The 22,869-nt window shown below is 45.9% G+C and overlaps 1 protein-coding gene across 2 annotated transcripts in view; it reads right to left on the minus strand.

Moving 5' to 3' along the window:
- Positions 1 to 1,910: 1,910 nt before the first annotated feature.
- The window catches only part of cers4a (ceramide synthase 4a), a 72,672-nt gene continuing 51,713 nt past the window's right edge, over positions 1,911 to 22,869 (minus strand). The window contains exons 5-11 of one of the 2 annotated variants that reach the window (XM_078198791.1): positions 19,907 to 19,964; positions 17,226 to 17,276; positions 16,617 to 16,709; positions 12,163 to 12,291; positions 8,928 to 9,034; positions 6,129 to 6,285; positions 1,911 to 3,993 (exon numbers count right to left, since the gene is read on the minus strand). In XM_078198791.1, coding sequence (XP_078054917.1) covers positions 3,820 to 3,993; positions 6,129 to 6,285; positions 8,928 to 9,034; positions 12,163 to 12,291; positions 16,617 to 16,709; positions 17,226 to 17,276; positions 19,907 to 19,964 — 769 coding nt within the window. In that variant the 3' untranslated portion in view covers positions 1,911 to 3,819. The remainder of the gene's footprint in view (positions 3,994 to 6,128; positions 6,286 to 8,927; positions 9,035 to 12,162; positions 12,292 to 16,616; positions 16,710 to 17,225; positions 17,277 to 19,906; positions 19,965 to 22,869) is intronic. The other variant, XM_078198792.1, reaches the window with a different exon arrangement.

The raw sequence follows: 22,869 nt of genomic DNA on the forward strand, positions 1-22,869 counted from the left end.
AGCTACTCCCCACTGGTTGGAATCATACCTAGCACAGTTCCAGGACATTGTTGCAGGAGTTCCACAAGGTACTGTCGTAGACCCAGCCACCTTCTGCTACTTTATCAATAACCTTCCTTCTCACACAAGATCAGTACGTCGATGATTACGTGATGTTCAACATCTTTCATGACTCCTCAGATATTGAAGCAGTCCACGTCCAAGTGCAACACGACCTGGACAATATCCAGACTTGTGCTGATAAGTAGCAAGTAACATTTATGTCACACTAGTGCCAGACAATAACCATTTCCAAATGAGAGAATTTAACCATTGTCCCATGACCTTCAATAGCATTATCATTGCTGAATCGCCCACTAACAACATACTGGGGTTTCCATTGACTGACCCTGAACTGGACCAGCCATATAAATATGGTGGCTATGTGAACAGGTCTCAGAGGCTGGCAATTCGACAGCGAGCAATTCATCTCCCGACTCCTCGAAGCCTGTCCACCACTGACCAGGCACAAATGAGGAGTGTGATGGAATACTTACTAATTGCTTGGATGAGTGCAGCTCCAACACACAGGAAACTTGACACCATCCAAGGCAAAGCACCCTGCTTGATTGGCACCCCATCCACCACCATCAACATTCACACCCTCTACCATAGTAGCAGCCATGTGTAAAATCTGCAAGATTCACTCCAGCAACTCACCAAGGCTTCAACACCACCTTCCAATCTGGGAATCTCTTGCACTTAGAAGGACAAGGGCAGCAGATGCTTGGAAACACTACCACCTGTTTGTTCAACTCCAAGTCCCTCCAAGGCCCACACACCCCGGACATCCTCTCTTTCACCTTCTTCCATCGGAAAAAAGAGACAAAAGTCTGAGATCATGTACCACCAACTCAAGAACAGCTTCTTCCCTGCTGCCATCAGACGTTTGAATGGACCTAGCTTGCATTATGTTGATCTTTCTCCACATCCTAGCTATGACCAATACCACATTCTGCACTCTCTCCTTACCTCTCTATGAATGGTATGCTTCGTCTGTATAGCGCGCAAGAAACAAAACTTTTCACTGTATGTTAATACATGTGACAATAATAAATCAAATCATAATCACCACCCTGGCTTTGAACTATATCGTCATTCCTTCACTGTCACTGGGCCAAATCCTGGAACTCCCTTCCCAACAGCACTGTGGGTATACCTGCATCATACCTAGTGGTTCCAGAAGGCAGTCTGCCACCACCTTCTCAGGGAAAAAGGGGAAAATTGGGGATGGGAAATAATGCTGGCCTCGCCAGCGAGGCCCACATTGAGAAATTAAAAGTTAGGGCTGCATGAGGGGCAGTTTGTGTGTTTTGGTCTCCGACCCACTCCAAAGACCTAGGCACACGGAGACTTCATGCGTAATATGAAGGAAGTGCTGCACTGTCAGAGATGCTGTCTCTTGGGTGAAATGTTGAGGGGCCTGAGCTACCTCTCTCCCCCCAACCACAGATGCAAAAAAAAATCTGATTCTATTCAAAGGCCGTCTCCAGTGTGCTGACCAATAATTATCCCTCAAATACTAATTACAAACTAGTTATTTATAATGTTTCTGTTCATGGGAGCTTGTTGTCAGCAAATTGACTGCAGTCTGCGCTGACAGCACAGCCATTCATTGGCTGTGAAGCTGTATGTGATGATGAAACAGTGAGAAATGCCAGTCCCTCTTCTTTCCTTCAATCAGTCTGGGCTAGGTTTCAACTCTGATCCCCAAAGTGTTTAAATCATTGCACTTCCAAAATCTAGCTCGAGGCAATGCTTAAGGAGTCATAAAACTAGGCAGAATACAATTCCCCGCAGTAACCGTACAAGAGACACACCACAGCTGGCAATCTCTGGCCTCAGTTTCAATTAATAATCAGATGGAAAAAAAGTTTTAAAAATTATTTAATTTATTTGGATATTTCAAAACAAACATTTAAGTTTCTACTGAAATTGACTAAGTGGAGCAGAGTCAGACACTTTCAGAATCTCAAATCAGTTCAGGTACCCAAATCAAAGATATGCACTCAGATTTCAGTACATTTATAAACAGTGTAACTAAGACTGTCATCTGTACAACAGCGTCATTCAGTCTGGATACGGTTCAACTCCAATGATTAAATAAACACGAGTAAGAGGGTGCATGAGCAACTAGAACGTGAAATGAGGAAGTCCATAACATTATTTCAGTCTTGGCTGTCGCATCGCAAGCCATGCAGTGTTCATGATTGAAATGGAGTTTCTTTGAAATTGTCTTGCAACAACCCATCTCCTGCCCTTCAGAGTTATACTCAATAATTGGTCAAGTCAACACGATTGGCATGGTATCCAGCATTAAAACAAAATTCCCTCTGGGTCCATTGACTTCTTCCCCATTGCATTATTCAGTGATACACAAAACACCTGGAGACTGCAGCATTTCACCTCCTGAAAATGGTCCACTTTGCGAGGTTTAGATCCGGGAAACTAAACAGCGGGTACACTTGCTCATTCTACAAATAAATGCCACGGGACCATGTGTAATCAATCCTCCTCCCCCCAATCTCAACCGTCCATTTCTGGAAGCCATCTGGTGTTATTGCATCTTTTTCACAGCAGCAGGGATTGCTGTTCTTGATGCTGCCTTGAGTGAATTCTGGGGAAGTGGACATCATTGCAGCACAACCTGCTAACGGCCAGAGAACTTTTAAATCCAACCTGGAAAGTTCAAGGAGGAGTTATCCTCCATTCCAAGTGTTGCCAGCTTACCTACTGGAAGTGAAAGGTACAGTGCCCCTTAATGCTGTAATGTTACAGGCTGGTTACAACAGAAACCATTGGGTTTCCTGCGGTGGGGCAAGGGGGCAGAGCAGCAAAAGTTAAAACTCTTGAAGGACATCCCTTTCCTGTTCAACGTCAGTGAGAATATGCTTATCCCAGGTGAAAAAAATGTGTTGCAAGATGGATTGCCAACATACCAGAGCACTTTGATCATTTCTGGCCAGCTTCACAGAAACCTACTGAAACATGATTAAAAATCCCTTAAATCAGAAACTGGATTTATATTCCAATTTGATGCTCTTGCGCGCAGCCCAGTGATGCTTCCAGGATTTGTAATTTGTAAAGGGCTCAAAAGTATGCATTCCTCCCCCTCCCCCACCCCCCCCCCCCCACCCCCACCCCCAAATATGTCTACCAATTCTGCTTCCGAATAAAAATATAAAAAATGTTACACAAAATATTTAGCACATCAAGACAAAAATGGTTTGCGTTGGGGCCTGGATTATCTTGCGAGCCTCCCAGTGAGTTCCTCGTTGCAGAGGTGCTGCTTACCAGTTCAGTCTCCTTAGAACCGAGTCAGCCCAGACTGGTCTTGTGCACTACCTAGGATCCACTACGAGAATCACACTAAAAAGTCGTGGGGAATTAATGGCACAATGCAGGAAGGAAAAAAAAAACAGAAATAAAATCGGTCAGTTCTACAAAATTGTTCAAATAACTTCACTTTGCTCATCAGTATTTCAATATCGAAAGAATTTCCTGGGTCAGTAGTGACGTATAAAATGAGAACAACGTGTGAAACACGTGCCCTCTGACAAAACATTTGAAGTCAAATAAAAAATGAGTTTTGACCGAGATTATGAAGGAGAGGCGGACCCCTTCCAGTTGAATTGTAGATTCTGTAGCTGATCCTCTTTTCACACATGTACAGGGAAGTGTCAGAGCAGCCAGTCATTAGTGTCCATCAGTAAAAATCTAAAGAACAAATCCTTTCATAACAGTCGGTGCTAAACTCGCCCTTATTTACGCAGCCGACAGCTACCTGGCTTTGGGCAGCTTGTTCCTCTCGTTCGATTTGCTCTTCATCCCATTTGTCATTGTGTTTAGCACACCATTGTGTTTGGTCGGTGGTGCAGACTTTGATTCCGTCCTCCCATCTTCCTCCTCAGCTTCGTCACTTTCTTCATCATCGCTCCTTTCGTCCTTGTCAATCTGCAGCAGATCCAAAAACAAAAACTCAAATTTCCAAAGGAAGACCCGATAATCAGTCACTTCAGCCATTCATGCAAGATCCCCTCTACCGGCCATCTCTCTCCAAAGTCTACATTGTTCTGTTCATCCAGTTATTTACCCTCAGGAAACTTTTCTGTCTCGGAAATCCATAGAATCCCTACAATACAGGAGGCCATTTGGCCCATCAAGTTTGTGCCAACCACAATCCCACCCAGGCCCTTTCCCCATATCGTTATCCTAGCTCGTCACTAAGGGGCAATTTGGCATAGTCAATCCACCTAAACTGCACATCTTTGGACTGTGGGAGGAAACCGGAGCACCCGGAGGAAACCCACACAGAAAAGGGGAGAATGTGCAAACTCTACACAGACAGTCACCCAAGCCGGGAATCGAACCCGGATCCCTGGAGCTGTGAGGCAGCAGTGCTAACCACCGTGCCGCCCATGGAGCAGAGTAGGGAACAGACACCCTCATTACTCACCTCCTCTACTTGAGGAATTCTCTGATCCCTCCCAGAAGGGAATCCAATAAGGTTTTTAAAAATTCATTTATGGGATGTGGGCACCCGCTGGCTGGGCCAGCATTTATCGCCCATTGCTAAGTGCCCTCCATTTCAGAGGACATTTGAGAGTCAACCACATTGTTGTGAACCTGGAGTCACATGTAGGCCAGGTCAGGAAAGGACGGCAGAGTTCCTTGCCTAAAGGACATGCATTAGTGAACCAGATGGGTTTCGACAATGGTGGTCATTAATTTTGTTTTTAAATTCCAGATTTTTATTAAATTCAAATTTCACCATCTGCCGTGGTGGGATTTGAACCCAGTCCCCAGATCTTGCCCTGCGTCTCTGGATTACTTAGTCCAGTGACAGTACCACAACGCCACTGCCTCTCTGCGAAGATAAGATGGGAAATACTAAAAGTGAAAAACTGCTGCCCAACCAAACTGGATCTTTAAGCTCTCATGCACAAGATCTGCAGTTTCTGCTCAGTGACAGCCTCTTAAGGTGAATGGCTTTTTCCATCAAGTTCCTCAAAGCCCTGCAAAGTTGGTCAAAAGTCATTCAGTTCAAAACCAGCCCGGAGCAATGAAACGAGCAGCAGAGCTCCCAAGTGGGCCAGAGGTTCCAGAATCTACTTGGATTCAGAGGGCATCGTTCAGCTAGCTACAAGATTAGGAGTGTGAGAAAATCAGCGGAATGGGAAGCAGATGCAATCACTTTTGTGACAGCTGGAACATCTCTGAACAAAACAAGCTTGGCTGGTCAGCCTGCAATCTAGTGGGTACGCACAGACAGAGAAAGGAAGGAGGGGTCAGTGCTGGAAATGCACAGCACCTCTATCAGGGCCTGAAAAAGAACAGGCAGGTGAACATTTGAGTGCAAAGTCTGGGTCGTAATGATGGATGTGCTGTGTACACCATTTTCTGCTCAGGTTCCCTTGGACATTGGCTCATTGTGAGAGTGTGAATGCCTTGTGCTTGCCATTAATCGAGTGGCCTTGTACGTGCCATTAATTGAGACTAATTCACTTGGAGGTGGGCAACATGAAAATGGTTCACTAATGATGCTCTTCTGACCTTGGAATGATTTAAAATATGGGATGAAAGGGGGTAGATAGGTTTATGGGATGGAGTTGGAGGATAAATCTGAGAGATATACTTGCAAAGCAAAATACGTTTTTTGAAAAAGTGATTACAGTCTCCTAAATGTTAATTAGTGGTCTACCCTGGTATCAGGACTCTACATGTCATTGCTTATAGCAGATCCTATTTCCATGTATAAATTGCCATTTCCTCTCACATGAAGCTTTGCCATCATAACTATCACTGGAGCCTTCTGTTGATCTGTTAATACAGAGCAATAGGCTATAACATTAAATTGAAGGGACAGAGGTTTGGACAGTTTACTGGATCATCTCATCCACTGTGGATTTGGGACGATCAAGCTCCTTTTCCAAACTTATGGTTCAAGTTGATGAACAACCCAGTGAGGAGAGTTCAAAAATCCTGTTGTGAAACTGACCCAACTCTGGGAACCAGCCAGGTCCACCAACCCCAGTATCATTGCTATCACACCCTGCATTTCCAAATCTTCACATGTAGCACAGCCTTACCTTCCCGACAAACACAAACTTGGCTACCATTCTCAGAATGAGGTAGGCCCAAAAGATGTGCAACAGCTGCAGGACCATCAGGAGAACATTGAAAAAATAGTAACCAAAGAAGGGCTGGAAAATCTCCATGGAGTGGTAGAAGGTGGTGTAAATTACCCTGCAAATGATAGTTTTCAACAGTTAGCAAGGGTGACGGGGATAAGAAAGCAGCAAACAAGAAATCGAGGTCCCCTAATTCTCACGTCTGTTGGCTCGAGATTCATGGGTGTATTGGCATCTCGATAACTGCATCTCTCTAACACGCACTGCTGGTGGGGAGATCTTTATGTTCAAAAGGATGGTGACTGGAGGGTTGGGGTTAAAAAGATATTTGTATGCACAATTAAAGGGGTTCATCTGGGTATTAAAAGGTCAGAGTTCATGTCCAGAGTTCCTCATCAACTCTCCTTCCACCCATGTTAGGTGATGCAGAGTTAAGAGCCAGGCACGCCCAAACCAGTGTGTAAACCCACAGCTACTCTCCGATGTACAACATTTTGCCCTTCTAACCTCGGTTTGGTGTGTTTGATGATACCTAAAGAATAAGGAAAATTCCCAAAGATACCCACTAGCCGAAAACACTGATACATGCAGCCAGCTTTGAATTAAGGTTCAAAACTAGCTGTACCGTAAACCTGCCCCTAGCAGCTGCTGTGCCATCAAGGCCCTGATGGTGGCATCACTGTGCTCGCACAGGCCACGTTACTCAACAGCACCACCTGTGGGGCCTCCATGTTACTGAAGCCTTAACTAAGGTGGAATTTACACCCCATTACTGTCACAAAGGCTGCAATGAACAGCATGGGACAGAATTCTCCCGCTTTGAGACTAGATGCCACGGCAGGGACAGGAATGCTGGCTGCAGTGGCCAGCAGGAAAATACTCCAAATCGTCCAGCCCAGACCTCATTTATTATGCACCTGGGTATTTCACGCCCTATTCAGTGGGGGCAGGTCTCATGGCACATAGTTCATATTGAAAAAGCGCCCAACATCACTGACTCACTACCGAAGACAGAAGGTGGACCCCCTGGGAATGAAGATGGATCTCCTGGAACATTGAGGCTGAAAAATGGATCTGTTCCAGGACACCGAATCTGGATGGCCCATCTGCAGATGTACCCCTGGCCCACTGCTGCTGTACCCCTGGCCCACTGCTGCTGTACCCCCTGGCCCACTGCTGCTGTACCCCCTGGCCCACTGCTGCTGTACCCCCTGGCCCACTGCTGCTGTACCCCCTGGCCCACTGCTGCTGTACCCCCTGGCCCACTGCTGCTGTACCCCCAGGCCCACTGCTGCTGTACCCCCAGGCCCACTGCTGCTGTACCCCCTGGCCCACTGCTGCTGTACCCCCTGGCCCACTGCTGCTGTACCCCCTGGCCCACTGCTGCTGTACCCCCTGGCCCACTGCTGCTGTACCCCCTGGCCCACTGCTGATGTACCCCCTGCTGCTGTACCCCCTGGCCCACTGCTGCTGTACCCCCTGCTGCTGTACCCCCTGGCCCACTGCTGCTGTACCCCCTGGCCCACTGCTGCTGTACCCCCTGGCCCACTGCTGATGCACCCCGTGGCCCACTGCTGCTGTACCCCCTGGCCCACTGCTGCTGTACCCCCTGCTGCTGTACCCCCTGGCCCACTGCTGATGTACCCCCTGCTGCTGTACCCCCTGGCCCACTGCTGATGTACCCCCTGCTGCTGTACCCCCTGGCCCACTGCTGATGTACCCCCTGCTGCTGTACCCCCTGGCCCACTGCTGCTGTACCCCCTGGCCCACTGCTGATGTACCCCCTGCTGCTGTACCCCCTGGCCCACTGCTGCTGTACCCCCTGGCCCACTGCTGCTGTACCCCCTGGCCCACTGCTGCTGTACCCCCTGGCCCACTGCTGATGTACCCCCTGCTGCTGTACCCCCTGGCCCACTGCTGCTGTACCCCCTGGCCCACTGCTGCTGTACCCCCTGGCCCACTGCTGCTGCAGATAGCCTCCATTCCTGACACACACACAATGCTGTGTATTTCCAGCATGTTCTGTCCGAGATCCCTCGTGTTGTATTTTATTCAAAGTGATTTTCCCAATCTTGTATTGCACTTTGGGTACAGACCAGACCTCTGCTCACTCTGAACGAGCAGTTTACTCTAAAAGTTACCCACAGGCAAACAAGACCAGGATCAAGCATTCACACACTCCCAAATCAGAGTGACAATGACCTGGGGAGGTGGGGCTGACTGGAATGATTGCCAAAGATTCAGGAAGGGCATTGTCCCTTCCTTGATCTACCCCAGCATTTGCCAAACAAAAACAAATAAATAAAGTAATCGGCACTTCAGCAATGTGAATCCTATTCATTGCAGCCTTAGTGACTATGGGGCTAGTAGTGTTAAAATGGGCCTTAGTTCGAACTGCAGTAGCATAGCTTCAAAAATAACTTTTTAAAGGGAATTCGGTACATAATTTGATAAATTGGCAGGGGGGTACAACTAATTGGCTAGCTCTTTCAGAAAGGTAGCACAGGAATAATGAGCCAAATGCTCTCCTCCTATACTGGAAGACTGTTTTCACAGGGGTCTGAGAAAAACTGCGCCGAGTGTCCAGTGCAATTGGCAGTCTTTGGTAGATCTTCACCTCGGTTCTGGAGCAGAAGAGTTTCTTTTCAGCTTGAATGATAATTGATTGTTTTCTAATCAGCACTCGGAACCCTATTGGACAGTCCCCAATTACCCGGTGTGGGAAAACACAACGCCGCAAGGAAAAGAAATACTCACACATTTGGAAAGATGACCAGCCGCGTAATCAGGAAGACCACAGCAAAGACCACAAACAGCGCGTCACAACTCTTCCGCCACCCTGCATAGTTCAACATTTTTGCACACTGCAAATTAAATAAAAAGACTAAAGGATTCAGGTCCTGGATTCAGTCCTCAAAAACTCTGGGATACTTTCAAATTCTTCTTCGAACATTAACCAATTAAACATTTGGAAGATTGAAGCCATTTGTCTTCAGTCTCCACTGTAAACTCAGCCACTGACTCCAACTCCTTCCCCAACACCATCTTCAGACGGAACTGAACAATTTATAACCTTGGTCGCTGCAGGCTTGGAGGGCCGAAGGGCCTGTTCCTGTGCTATAATTTTCTTTGTTCTCTTTGGTGTCTTATTTTGTCCTGAGATGAGCTTCTGGCCTCTCTGTTAACAAGGCCACGTAGTAATATTGTGTGCGTGCCACGTCAGCTCATCTGCTGCTGAAAAGGTTCAATACTTTGACTATTCTAATGTCTTCCTGGCTGGCTTCCAGGCCCCCTACCCCAAAACAATAAACTGGAGCTCATTCAAAACTCTGCTCCTTATATCCCACTAAGCCCCACTCACCCATCATCCCAATGCTTGCTGACCCATGTTGACACACTGCCCAGCATCATCTCCATTTTGAAATACTCAGAATCCCTACAGTGCAGAAGGAAGCCATTTGGCCTGCCGAGTCTGCACCGACCACAATCCCACCCAGGCCCTATTCCCTCAACGCCATATATTTACCATGCTAATCCCCCCTGACACCATGGATCAATTTAGCATGGCCAATCAAGCTAACCCGCACATCTTTGGACTATGGGAGGAAACCGAAGCACCTGGAGTAAACCCACGCCGACACGGGGAGAACGTGCAAATTCCACACAGACAGTGACCTGAGGTTGGAATTGAACCCGGGTCCCTGGCGCTGTGAGGCAGCAGTGCTAACCACTGGTTTGGTGTTCAAATCTGCCCGGTGCCTTACCTATCTCTATATCCTCCATCCAGCATGGGAGAAGACAGTGGTGTAGTGGTAACATCACTGGAACACTAATCCAGAGCTTCTGAGCACATGGGTTCAAATCCTACCATGGCAGCTGTTGGAATTTATATTTGATGAATAAACTTGGAATTGATTCTCATAAAAATCCATCTGGTTCACCAATGTCCTTTTAGGGAAGGAAATCTGTTGTCCTTGCCTGGTTTGGCCTACATGCGACTCCATAGTTGACCCTTAACAGGCCTCCAAAATGGCCTAAGCAAACCCCTCAGTTCATTTAGGGCATTCAAGAATGGGCAATAAATGCATGGCCCCACATCCCATGAAAGAATAAAGAAAAGCACAATACTCAGATCTCTGCGCTACTCCAATTTTGGCCCACTGGGCCTAGCTGGATTTCCTTTCCTCCACCATTGGAGATCATGCCTTCAGCTGCCTACAACCTAACCTCTGACATTTCCTTATTCTCTGCCCATCTACATGTCTCTCCTCATTGAAACCATTCCTTTAACCTTCCCCTTTGTCCAGTGTTACGTGTCCTAATATCTCGACACGACTGTTAAATTATGTCTGCTAACAATTCTGTAAAGCATTTGGGGATGTTTCACTATGTTAAAGACGCTATGTAAATGAAAGGTGTTTTCAGCGATGGATTGTGTCTGTCGGATGTCAGGTGCGTTGTTGACAATCCGACAATCAAATCTCAGTGCTGGGCCCCTGAATTACCACATCACACACATCTAAAAATTCTACGTGACACAGAATTTGATGAGTCAGTCCTGTTGTTGGCCTCTCTGATGTTACAAAACTAGTATTTTCTGGTGAGAAGCGAGGGCTGGGAAACAGTGTGTATATGCATTAAACACTTGGATGAGGAGATGTGGGTATGGACTAACTGTAGCCATCTCCTCCACCCACAACCTTCCCCCTTAGGCCCTTCATAACTCCTAACCCACCTGAGCTAACCCAGCACAGACTGGTGATCGTATCTATCACTTTGCAGATGTGTACGACACATTAATACAAATAGCCAACAAAAGCTTGTACATGACACTTGACCATAAATTCATTCTGCGCTGGTCAGGTTCCAGTCAATTCAACAGCAACAACATTTCAACAGCAAGTTCCAAACCTTAACAGATTATTACAGTCCCCATCGAAACTGACAACATTTTTTAAAAAAAGGAAATTTGAACTTCCAGTTAGGAGCTGAAAGGATAATCTGACAAGATTTCATGTTTTGAGACTTTTACTGTATCAGACTAAAAACAATATTGACTAAGCATTATTTTTGTAGGCAACTTACACTTTATACCATGGAATAAATTTTTTCCCTTTACAAACCTGAAAAAATACACACCTCATTGATACACTTTACAGTGGCTTTTTAGTAAACATTTAATTCTTCCAGAATCAAAATGTCTTACTCTTAAGGGTTTATTTCTGTTCTTTTCCCATCTCAACCTGGTAACTTCTAACCCAAGAACTATCCTTTATGGTGAGAATATTATTGGAGTTTCTCCCTCAAGCACAAGCTAGGTGAATCATCCAGCCTTGTTTTAACTCCTCATGCTTTTGGTCTTTTCAATCTTAATGTGAGATTACAGTCACATTCAAGCATGGTGAACTATAGAGATATTTGGCCTTTAGCTACTCTCTACACCCCAGAGTCTGGTAGAGAACTGTGGAAGAGTTTTTGGGAAACTTTAGAAGCCCTTCCACTCTCAAAGCCAATTTCTAAGGCAATGTGAATCACATGGGCTTGTATCCAGGTAGAAATGCCGATTAACTATCCTCAAGTCCCAATCCTCAAAACCGTTCTGGGACTCGAGTCTCAACATCTGTTCACTGCTAGCAGATTGGCCGTTGCATTTTCCCTAGATGTGAACACCTTGCACCTTCTCCCAGTAAAATAACCTGAGCCCCCTTTAATCTCTAACAAGCAAATCACTCGGGCTTGCTGCCAGGCAAGCTTCAAAACAGGTCATGTGATCCCCTTCATCTCACCTTAAGTTAAAGACAATTCCAAAACAATCTTATCAATCTCAATTGTAACAGGATCCAATACTTGCAATTTGTTTCGCCGGCCATCTATTGGTGGTTTGGATCCCTCTTCATCACCATCCTCTTGACCGTAACCTGCTGAGTAACCAAGTTCCAGACTGATCCAATCTAGGAAAAGTGGGACATATCCCAAGACATCAGTAGCTCACCTCCATAATATAATCCGAGGCATCATGGACTAACATCACTAGTGTCCCCACCCGAATGTAGTTTGCACAGTAGGAGAAGCCAATCAGAAAGATGGTGGCAATGTGGTGAATAATTTGCTCCTTGAAGTCCTGCAGCAGAAGTAAACAGAAGCAATTTTAGAATTAGAGCTAGCAAAGCACACAGTCCTCTTAATTAGGTTAAAAACAGTCTAGTGCCTTCGAGCAATGAGTATTTCAGACAATCTCTTCAAAACAACCAGGATCAGCTGTCCCTAGAGTCTGCACACTTCTCACAGCTTTAGAAACACTACTTTTACCAGCACCTGACTGCCTCCTGAAGCTGGATTCAAACTGGTTTGGATAATTTCCCACAAGACAGGAAAGGCTGAAAATACTCAGCAGGTCTGGCAGCATCTGCGAAGGGAGAAATAAAGTTAATGTTTCAGCTCTATGACCTTTCATCTGGTTCTCATTAAATCTAGAGGAAAACCAAAAGGTGGCATTTCCTATACTGTACACCTGAAACCGTGGCTTTAAAATGAATTATAATCCTTGTATTGATATAGTACCCTATCACAGGGGAATGTCATACATTGGAAATATGGTGCAGAAACAGGCCATTTGGCCCAACCAGTGCATGCTGGTACTTATGCACCACTCAAGCCCCCTCCTATCTAAATTTACTATCATAACCATCTATTCATTTCTATCTCCCCTTATCTAATTTCCCCTAAAACGCATCAATGTTTTCACTAATGACTACATGGTAACAAGTTGCAGATTCTCAACTCTCTGGGTAAAGAACTTCCTTATGAACTGTATATTGTATTTCCCGGTGACTAGATTATATTGATGGCCTCTATTCATTTCCTTCCCCAGAGAAGGAAACATTTTTCACTGAATCGATTCTATTAAAACCTTTCACAATTTGAAAGACCTCACATTAGGTCACCTCTCTTGAGAAAAGGAGGTTATATACCCACACATTTCTGGTATCATCCTTGTAAACATACTCTCTAATGCCTCTATATCCAAGAACTGCATCACATTTCTCCAAGTGTGGTCAAATGAAGGATCTTGCGTCACTTCCATACTTTTCATTCTATCTCTAATAATTGCTAGCTTGTGGCATTACTTAGAAAATGTTGGAAAAGCTTGGGTGACAGTGGCATAGCGGTATTGTCACTAGACCAGTAATCCAGCGACCCAGGGTGATGCTTTGGGGACCCGGGTCCAAATCCCACCATGATGGATGGTGAAATTTGATAAAAAATAAATCTGGATTTTTGACCATGAAACCACTGTCAATTGTCGTTAAAAACTAATGGCCTTTAGAAAAGAAAATCTGCTTACATGTGACTCCAGATCCACAGCAATGTGGTTGACTATGTCCTCTGGAGGGCAATTAGTGATGGGCAATAAATGCTGGCCCAGCCTGCAATGCCCACATCCTGAGAATAAATTTAAAAAGTCTGGCAGCAGAAAATGTTTAAAAAGCTCAACAGTTCTGGCAGCATCTGTGGAGAGAGAAACAGAGTTAACATTGTGCGTCCAATGACACTCTTCTTCAGAGCGGATGTGGATTCGAAACGTTAACTCCAGAGATGCTGCCAGACCTGCTGAGCTTGAGTAAAAATTACAAATGTTGCTCAGCCTTCAGTCTAAATTGGTGTCAGCTAATCAATACTTATCCAGTTAGCTCCTCTTCTCTATTCTCTGACCTTGCTTGGGACCTTGCACTGTGGGACCGAGCTCTTCAGCCGGTGCCCCATACTGAGAGCGCTCCAAAGGTAACTTCAAGTTTAGCTGCTGACATTGCTAGAAACATTTAAAACTCTGGACGATTGCAACAAAGAAATAAAGTTTCAGTAGCGTGTCTGGCTCTTAATTGTTTCACGAGATCAGTCAGCCAACCACAAAGCCCTGGATCAGCAGACAATCCCCACAGAAGCGAACCTTAAATATCTCAGACAGTTAAGGGATTTTTTTTTTCTCGTTCATGGGACATGGGCATCGCTGGCTGGCCAGCATTTATTGCCCATCCCTAGTTGCCCTCGAGAATGTGATGGTGAGCTGCCTTCTTGAATCGCTGCAATCCATGTGCTGTGGGTCAACCCACAGTGGCGTTAGGGAGAGAATTCCAGGATTTTGACCCAGCGACTGCAATGGAACGGCGATATATTTCCAAGTCAGGATGGTGAGTGGCTTGGAGGGGAACTCGCAGGTAGAGGTGTTCCCATGTACCTGCTGTCCTTGATTTAGTACCTCAATGAGAGTGTAAATGAGAGATGCAGCACTGTTGCACCAAGCCCTCAGCAAGAGCAGCACAAAGTGATATCGGATGCACTGGTCCAAGGTGAGGGGCGAAACTCCACTCCAGTCACTGATTCAATTCTCTGTGTAACGTGATGCTGAAACAAGACACTGAAAGATCATCTTGTTCCACTGGCAACTCCTCAGGGGACTTTCGATCTAAAGAAACTAACCCACGCCATGTAATTCCAAACATTCCCTTCCAAAAGCGAGCCGAGTGTGTTTGCAAACCACAGTAACTTACAATGCAGAAACAATACCAAACTGTTGAGATTGTGTTTTTAAAATCAAGGTCAGATGTGGAGATAGTGAAACAATAAAGGGAATCTACGATTGAGAGACAATTGTTGAAAGTAGTGGCAAAAGAAAGTGGCAAATTAAGTCCACAAGCAGCTCCATAGCCTGAATATTTAGGATGGCTGGGGGGAGGGGGGGCACATCCTCGCCCCTCAGTCAGGAGGACGTCCCACTCTAGAGAGCTGCCAACCATCCAGTCCCTTCATCAATATTGCTACAGTGGTCGGGAGAGGATGGCACAAAGCTCCCTGAGACCAAGTCTCAGGAACTGAACTGTCAGGGGGCAGTTATGATGTGGAGATGCCGGCGTTGGACTAGGGTAAACACAGTAAGAAGTTTAACAACACCAGATTAAAGTCCAACAGGTTTAGTTGGTAGCAAAAGCCACACAAGCTTTCGGAGCTGCAAGCCCCTTCTTCAGGTGAGTGGGCAGTTAGGCAGGGTAGGGAAGGCCTGGGGCGTCATAAGGGGGGTCCAAAGTTCACCAGGTCTTAAAGCGAGGGTTCCCCCAGTCAAAAGGGGTCTTCTGATGGAGGCATCCCTCGCTTTCCTGCCTGAGCGCAAACTCTATTTCTGCCCCCCCCCCCCCCCCCCCCCACCCCCCACCACACCTCCCGAACTTTCATCCACCCGCCAACCTAAAAATTGAGGTTGGGCTGGAAGTGACCCTTAAGTGACCATTGAAGGGCCTGAATTTGGTAAGGGTGGGCTTCCCTGCCAAGGTCCTGTCCACCCCAGTGTAAAATCGCTGAGAGGTCGGGGCAGGCATGAACCCGGAAGCAATCCCATACATGCAATTTCACCCAACAACCTCCCCTTCCCGCCAGGCCTCAAAATCCACCAGGGTTGGGAGGTAAAAGTCTGTCCTATTAATCCACTGCTTACGCAACATTTAACATTGCCACGTCAAACTCTCAACCTGGATGCCCTAACATTGCAGGGAGCTTATACTCGGAGGATGAAGCTCTCTTGACTCCTCCACTGCCTCCAAATTGTCAAATTACTTATCCAACATCCAGTACTGGACGAGCAGAAATCTGCTCCAATTAAATATTGGGAAGACTGAAGTGACACTGCTCTCTCTCACCGCCAATTCCCTGGCAACTGAGACTGAACCAGACTTGTTGCAAACTTGGTGTCATATTTGACCCCGAGATGAGATTTCAACCAAATATCCAAGATGTTACCAGGACCAGCTATTTCAACCTCTGCAATGTTGCCCATCTCCACTCCTGCCTCAGCTCTTCCACTGCTGAAGTCCTCATCCATGCCTTTGTCACCTTGAGGCTTGACCTATTCCAATGCATTCCCATGTTCAATCCACTTGAGATCATCCAAAATTCTGCTGTCTGTGTTCTAACCCACACCAAAATGCCATTCATCCATTGCCCCGGTGTTCACTAGCCTAAACTGGCTCAGGAGGTAAACAGTGCCTCCATTTTAAAGTTCTCATCCTTGTTTTCCCATCCTTCCGTGGTATGGTCTCTCCCTATCTCTAATCTCCTCCAACCCTACAATCTTCTGAGATAGCCATGCCCCTATAATTCTAGCCTCTTAAGCATCACCAATTTTAATTGCTCCACCATTGGTGGCCTCCCTAAACTTTTCCACCTATCTACCTGACTTCTGTTCTTTAAGACATTCCTTAAAACTTCACCCTGACCAAGTTTTTTGGGCCTCTGCCCTGATTTCTCCCAATTACGGCTTTGTGATATTTGTTTTGTACCATAATGCCAGTGTAAAGTTTCTTGGGCTGTCTTACGTTGAAGGTGCTTTTTAAATACAAGTTACGATTGTTGATAAGATGTTAACGTTGATCAGTAATGGATCAGGGAGTCACTTACTTTCCTCTTCACATCCAACGAGACCCTGAAGAGGAGGGACCAGTAGAAAGCAAGTTCTACCGTATAGTACCAATACTGGGAGGGCAGCAACACCTGAAACAGAAGCAGGAACTTGAGAAAGGAAAATAGGCTAAAAACTGAAACCAAGATAAGAGCAAGAGATACAACACACAAATGTATTTTATATAAAAAGGAACACATGCAAGAAAACAAAACAGGTTTTAAGCACTGAACCAAGTACAAGAACTAAATCTAATCGCCTATGTTTCAGGAGAGGGGAACAATCAGGAAGTAATGCTTTACAATTACAATCATGGTGCAGGAATTCAATTTTTTATCTTTTCTGCAGATTAGATCAAGTTGCAGTGAGCTGTTGGGACCATCCTAGTTCATACATAGAGGCAGCTATTCAGCCCAAGTGCGGGTCAGCTCTCTATAGAGTAATCCTGTTGGTCTCATTGCCCATAGCACTAAAAGCGGATTAACAATATCAATTGAACATGCTGAAAATATTGCTGGGGTTCGTCTGCCCACAAGAGGATTGTTGGGCCAGTTTAAGCATCGCTCTTTGGATCTAATATTTACTTTGGAAACACAGCCAGTACATACTTGCTGAGGGTATCCTTTCCAACACTCCTTCTGATCCCAGAACCACGGTTTCTGTAAACAAAAGACAAGTATATTGTGATGACTGACAAGCTGACAGGATAGGTGGGCGAAGATGTTGATAAAGGGATATAGGAACAGAGGAAATAAATACAATTAGAACTATTTGCTAGCATCGAGGGGGGAAAGGTGGATGGGCAAAAATGACCTGGTTCCCCGTTTCAACTTTTGTATTTCTGTAACCAATTTTGGATTTCTCATTGCAGCCAGACCTTTCACTTGTTAGACGCATTCCTGTTCAGCAAGAACCTAACAATTGAAGCATTAAAACTCGTTACAATCAACTGGGTCCATGCTGGAACCTTGGCTACTGTTGCACGTGATTATGCTGAAGAATAACATACTCTTTCCTCTTGGTGCACAACTGATCAAGTGCATGGGCCCTTACATAGCCACACACCAGTAACTTAAAGATTTGAGTTGTGCATCTTAGAGGGTGCATTACTCAAAAGCCCTTTGTATCCCTAAAAATCCAGAAAACCTTTCAAAACAGCAATGGTCTTTCCCTCCTTTGCTCCCCTTTTGATATCCCCTATAGCAAAGAATTCAAACAAGCCTTTGTCATGTTAATTCATTAAGAAGTCTCACAACACCAGGTTAAAGTCCAACAGGTTTATTTGGAATCACGAGCTTTCGGACCACTGCTCCTTCATCAGGTGAGTGACTCACCTGATGAAGCAGCAGCGCTCTGAAAGCTCGTGATTCCAAATAAACCTGCTGGACTTTAACCTGGGTGTTGTGAGACTTCTTACTGTGCCCACCTCAGTCCAAGGCCGGCATCTCCACATCATGTTAGTTCATGAGCATCTTCTGAGAGGTGTGTATAAGTAGAGCAGGGAGAACAGGAGACAGGGCCACCTACCCCCTTGTTGGATGAGAAGCAGCTTAGGTACTGAGAGCTGGGAGATCTGTAGTAAAACCTTCCCCTCCACTGAGAAGCAAGTTGGCCTGAAGAGAGCTTTGGGAGATCAGAATGGAACTTTTCTTGCATCCACACTTTTTTTGTGCAAACTACAGTCAGTCACCCAATTAGAAAATTTACATTATTGGATGTACTCACATGGTGTGGTTGTGACGGAACAAACTCTTAAATTCTGTGCAACACCCAACAGAAGTGGGCTCACAAATCCCACGGTTGCAGGCTTGGTAACATCTGCATTTAACTGAGCCACACAAACTCACAAGAGTTCAAAGCGCACTTACCAACTGTGGAAAACATTGTTCAAACCTTGGCTGGCTGGAGCTGCTGGGGACCTGCAGTGAAGACAACCCCGCAAATTCCAATATGATGCAAATCCAGCGAGCGTAGGGAGGCTGTGCCCCCTTTTTACCAGAGCCCAGTGAACCTGACAGGCCAGGGAGAAGGTAAGTGCCCAGCTAAGTGCATGGAATTTGGGGGGGGGGGGTCTGCTCTGGTTGGCGAGCCGGGTGAGGTGGGGGGGGGGTGGGGGGGTGGGGGGTGACTTCGAGCTGGGCCTGCAGATTGGGAGGGAGGTGGTGAGGGAGTTCATTGTGGCTGGGTTTGGATATATCCTGGGGGTTGATGGTCCAGAGTGCGGAGGAGGGTATCCTGTGCAGGGCTCCATCCAGCTGTTTAAAATAGTTGCGCTGAAGTTATAAATGCTCTTATTTCTTTTAACTCTTTCAGATTAACTTTCAGTGTAAAATTGCCAGAACTAACCAAAGTTAGTGATTTAAATTGCTTTGTCGGACGATTCCCCAGCCCAGTGCAATTGTCCAGGGGAAGTTAGCCCCTCTGGATCATTGCTGAGTAAATTAATCAAATCAGTGCACTTCAAATCACCTGCCATAAATATGGTCTTTGCTGTTGAAAACGGGCACTAAAATGGTTCTCTATCCACAGTTTAATGCAAAACATCTCTTATCTGGCAACCAATTTGAACTTTATACTAAAGTACAGACAGTTAAAACTGCAGTAAAACAGAATTATGATAAAATGCCTCATGGGCATTTCAATCTCTGTGGCTCAATTGGTCAGTGAGTTCGGCTGTTAACCGGAAAGCTGGTAGTCCAAAGCCATTTGGAGCTTGAGCTTTCACTGTTTTGGGGCGGCACAGTGGTTAGTGCTGCTGCCTCACAATGCCAGAGACCTGGGTTCGATTACAGCCTTGGGCGACTGTCTGCGTGACGTTTGCACATTCTCCCCATGTCTGTGTGGATTTCTTCCGGGTGCTCCAATTTCCTTCCACAAGATGTGCTGGTTAGGTGGATTGGCCATATTAAATACACACTGTTACAAGGATAGGGTGGGAGAGGGTGAGCCTGGGAAGATGCTCTTTCGAAGAGTCGGTGTGGACTCGATGGGCCGATTGGTCTCCATCTACACTGCAGGAACTTCTATGGAAGCTCAGAACATCACCGTAAGCCTGAGATTTCCTTCTCCAACATCCTGCCATTGAAACATTAGGAGTCTCACTGGGATGCGGCTGGCTATCAACAAACTCTGTCACGCTGTAAAAATAATCAGCAGCAGCAGTTCTGGTCTCCATAGCAATCCCAACAAGAGAAACGGGTGCGAGGAATTGTCTGCCAAGCCCTTTGAAGCCTGGGCTTCTTTCCAACACAGCTAACAATGCAGTCAAACAGGGAGGATTTATACTTACATCAAGGAGTACACAGAGACCAGCAACAAAAGCAAGCAGGTAAAACGCAAACCTCCAACTGCAACAGAGAAGGAGAAGATGTGAGCGATCTCAGGCTGGGACTCAGAAACACGAGGTGTCAAAAGTAAAGCAAAAGGAAAAAGCCCCTTTACTCCTTCTTAAATCTTTGCTAATAAATATTAAGCAGACCGTTTCATGGCCCCTACTTTACATATGATCTATACCAGGTGGGGAAATAGTCAGAATCTTGAAGGGACAATCTGGAAACTTCAATGATATGATACAGAGACCACAAATGTGATTTCTCTCCCTTTTGTGTCTTGACAATGCAAAAGCTTTAGCTACTAAAAACATATCAGAAACGGAAACAATAATTCCCTCACTGGCCTATACCCACATTTTCCTTTCGTTCCTTCCTCTACCACTCATTGATGGTAGGATCGAGATCAATTGTTGGTCTTCCCATGAAAACCACAAGAGTGATATTCTCCATTACCCTTCAATATTCTTTTACCCATGTCATTCTTACCTTTCCAAATCTTTCCATGCATGTTTACCCCAGGTAACATGATCAAATTGCAATTAAGCTTGTGGGGTTTAGGTGGATTGATACAGAGGGATTGCAGACTGTAATAGCAATTGAGGGAGTTTTGGTTGCATTGGGTGGGTCGACCCGGGACTTGGCAATTTTGCAGATGTTTTGTTGATGAAAGAACACAGATAAACCAACCCAGCCGTAAGACTCTTGTACAGCAGACGGGAAAATTTGCTACATGATATTTCTCTCCTGAAGGTACTGATCCTCTCCAGGCTACAATACCCCCAAGTGTAAACTCCCACTGGGGTTTAGGTTCATGTTCAGCTAGTGTCCTCCAGTTCCTAATTCATGTCGCCAGTTACGACAAGTTAGCCAGACGTGGACACATTTTCCAGCATTGGAGTCACAGAATAATAATCAGGTGTGGGAATTTATTATACAGACTGGTTGGTGTCAAACTTAGTATCTTAATACCATGCTTGCATTGATCTGTCAAAGTTACGGCTAGGGATGAAATCTGTGGCTCTCTTGCCCCGTGTGACTCAATCATATACTGCTTAGTACAATCCAATTCAAAGAATTTTCCTCAATGACATACTTACAGACAATCACACCACACCCAAGAGCTCTTAACATTGTATGTGGCATAGTCAAGTTCAAAGCTTCCTTTGTGTACAAGTCACTCTTTCTACAGGATAAAGAGTCTCTGTCTTTTTATGGGGTATGTGGAACATTCCTTGTTGCAGGCCTACCCAGGTCCACTCTCACAACTCCTTTACCGACACATCAATAACTATTTTGGTGCCGCTTCATGCTCTTGTGCAGACCTCGAAAAGTTCATCAACTTCGCTTCCAGTTTCAACCCCTCCATCACCTTCACCTGGTCCATCTCAGACATTTCCCTTCCCTTCCTTGACCTTTCTGTCTCCATTTCCAGCAATAGACCATCGACCAAAATCCATTACAAGCCCACTGACTCCCACAGCTACCTGGACTACAGCTCTTCACATCCCACATCCTGTAAGGACTCCCTTTCTCTCAGCTCCTTCGCCTCCGTCGCTTTTGTTCCGATGATGCCACTTTCCAAAGTGGCGCTTCTAATATGTGCTCCTTTTTCCTCAACCGTGGATTCTCATCTTCAGTTGTCGACAGGGCCCTCAACAGCGTGCAGCCCACCTCCCGCACCAAGGCCCTCACCCCCTCCCCTCCCTCCCAGAACAAGGATGGAGTTCCTCTTGTTCTCACATTTCACCCCACCAGCCTCCCCATGCAAAGCATAATCCTCCGCCATTTTCACGTGATGCCACCACCAAACACATCTTCCCTTCACTCCCTCTGCCAGCATTCCACACAGACTGTTCCCTCTGGGATAATTTAGTCCACTCCCCCATTATACCCAACACCTCTCCCGTCACTCATGGCACCTTCCCATGCAATCGCAGGAGGTGTAACACCTGTCCCTTTACCTCTTCTATGCTCACCATCCAAGGTCCAAAACATTCATTCCAGGTTAAGCAGTGTTTCACTTAAACCTCTTTCAATTTGGTCTATTGCATTCGCTGCTCCCAATGTGGTCTCCTCTATATCGGAGAGACCAAGCGTAGACTGGGTGATCGCTTTGCTGAGCACCTTCGGTCTCTGCGCAATCAGGATCCTGACCTTCCGGTTGCTGCCATTTTAACACACAATCCTGCTCCCATGCCCACATGTCTGTCCTTGGCCTGCTGCAATGTTCCAGTGAAGCTCAACGCAAACTGGAGGAACAGCATCTCGTCTTCTGGCTGGACACTTTACAGCCTTCCGGTCTCAACATCAAATTCAACAACTTCAGATGATTTGCTCTACCCCACCTCAGTCCCCTTTGTTTTCATTCTATTTTATTTAATTTATTTACTGTTCTCTACCTTTTATTTCTTTATTGTCTTTCTTCATTTTTCTTTCCCCCCCCCCCACTCTTTCCCCCTACTTTATCCCCCTTCCCTTACCTTTTCTCCCCCCTTTGTTTCCCCTTTTCTAAATTTTACCTCTGTCCCATCCATTTCACCCCTCAACCCCCCCCCCACCCACCCCCGCCCCCGGCCCCAACCACCAACATCTTCATTTTAGCTTCTCTGCCGTTTGGCCATTCACACCCTTTATTCTCTCTCTGGATAGCTATTAGTCTTTTCCCCTGGTTTCTGTGGCTATGACTCATCTTTCATTCCCTCACTCTGCAGTATAAATACCTCCCACTTTCTATGCCTTTTAGCTTTGACAAAGGGTCATCTGGACTCGAAACGTCAGCTCTTTCCTCTCCTTACAGGGGCTGCCAGACCTGCTGAGATTTTCCAGAATTTTCTCTTTTGGTTTCACTCTTTATACGCCTGCTTACATTTCTCTAAACAGAATGAGGAACTGTGCAAAACTGAGAAAACACACAACGAGT

This window comes from Mustelus asterias, chromosome 26 (genome assembly GCF_964213995.1).
Source record: "Mustelus asterias chromosome 26, sMusAst1.hap1.1, whole genome shotgun sequence".
In the NCBI taxonomy this organism is placed as follows: domain Eukaryota; kingdom Metazoa; phylum Chordata; class Chondrichthyes; order Carcharhiniformes; family Triakidae; genus Mustelus; species Mustelus asterias.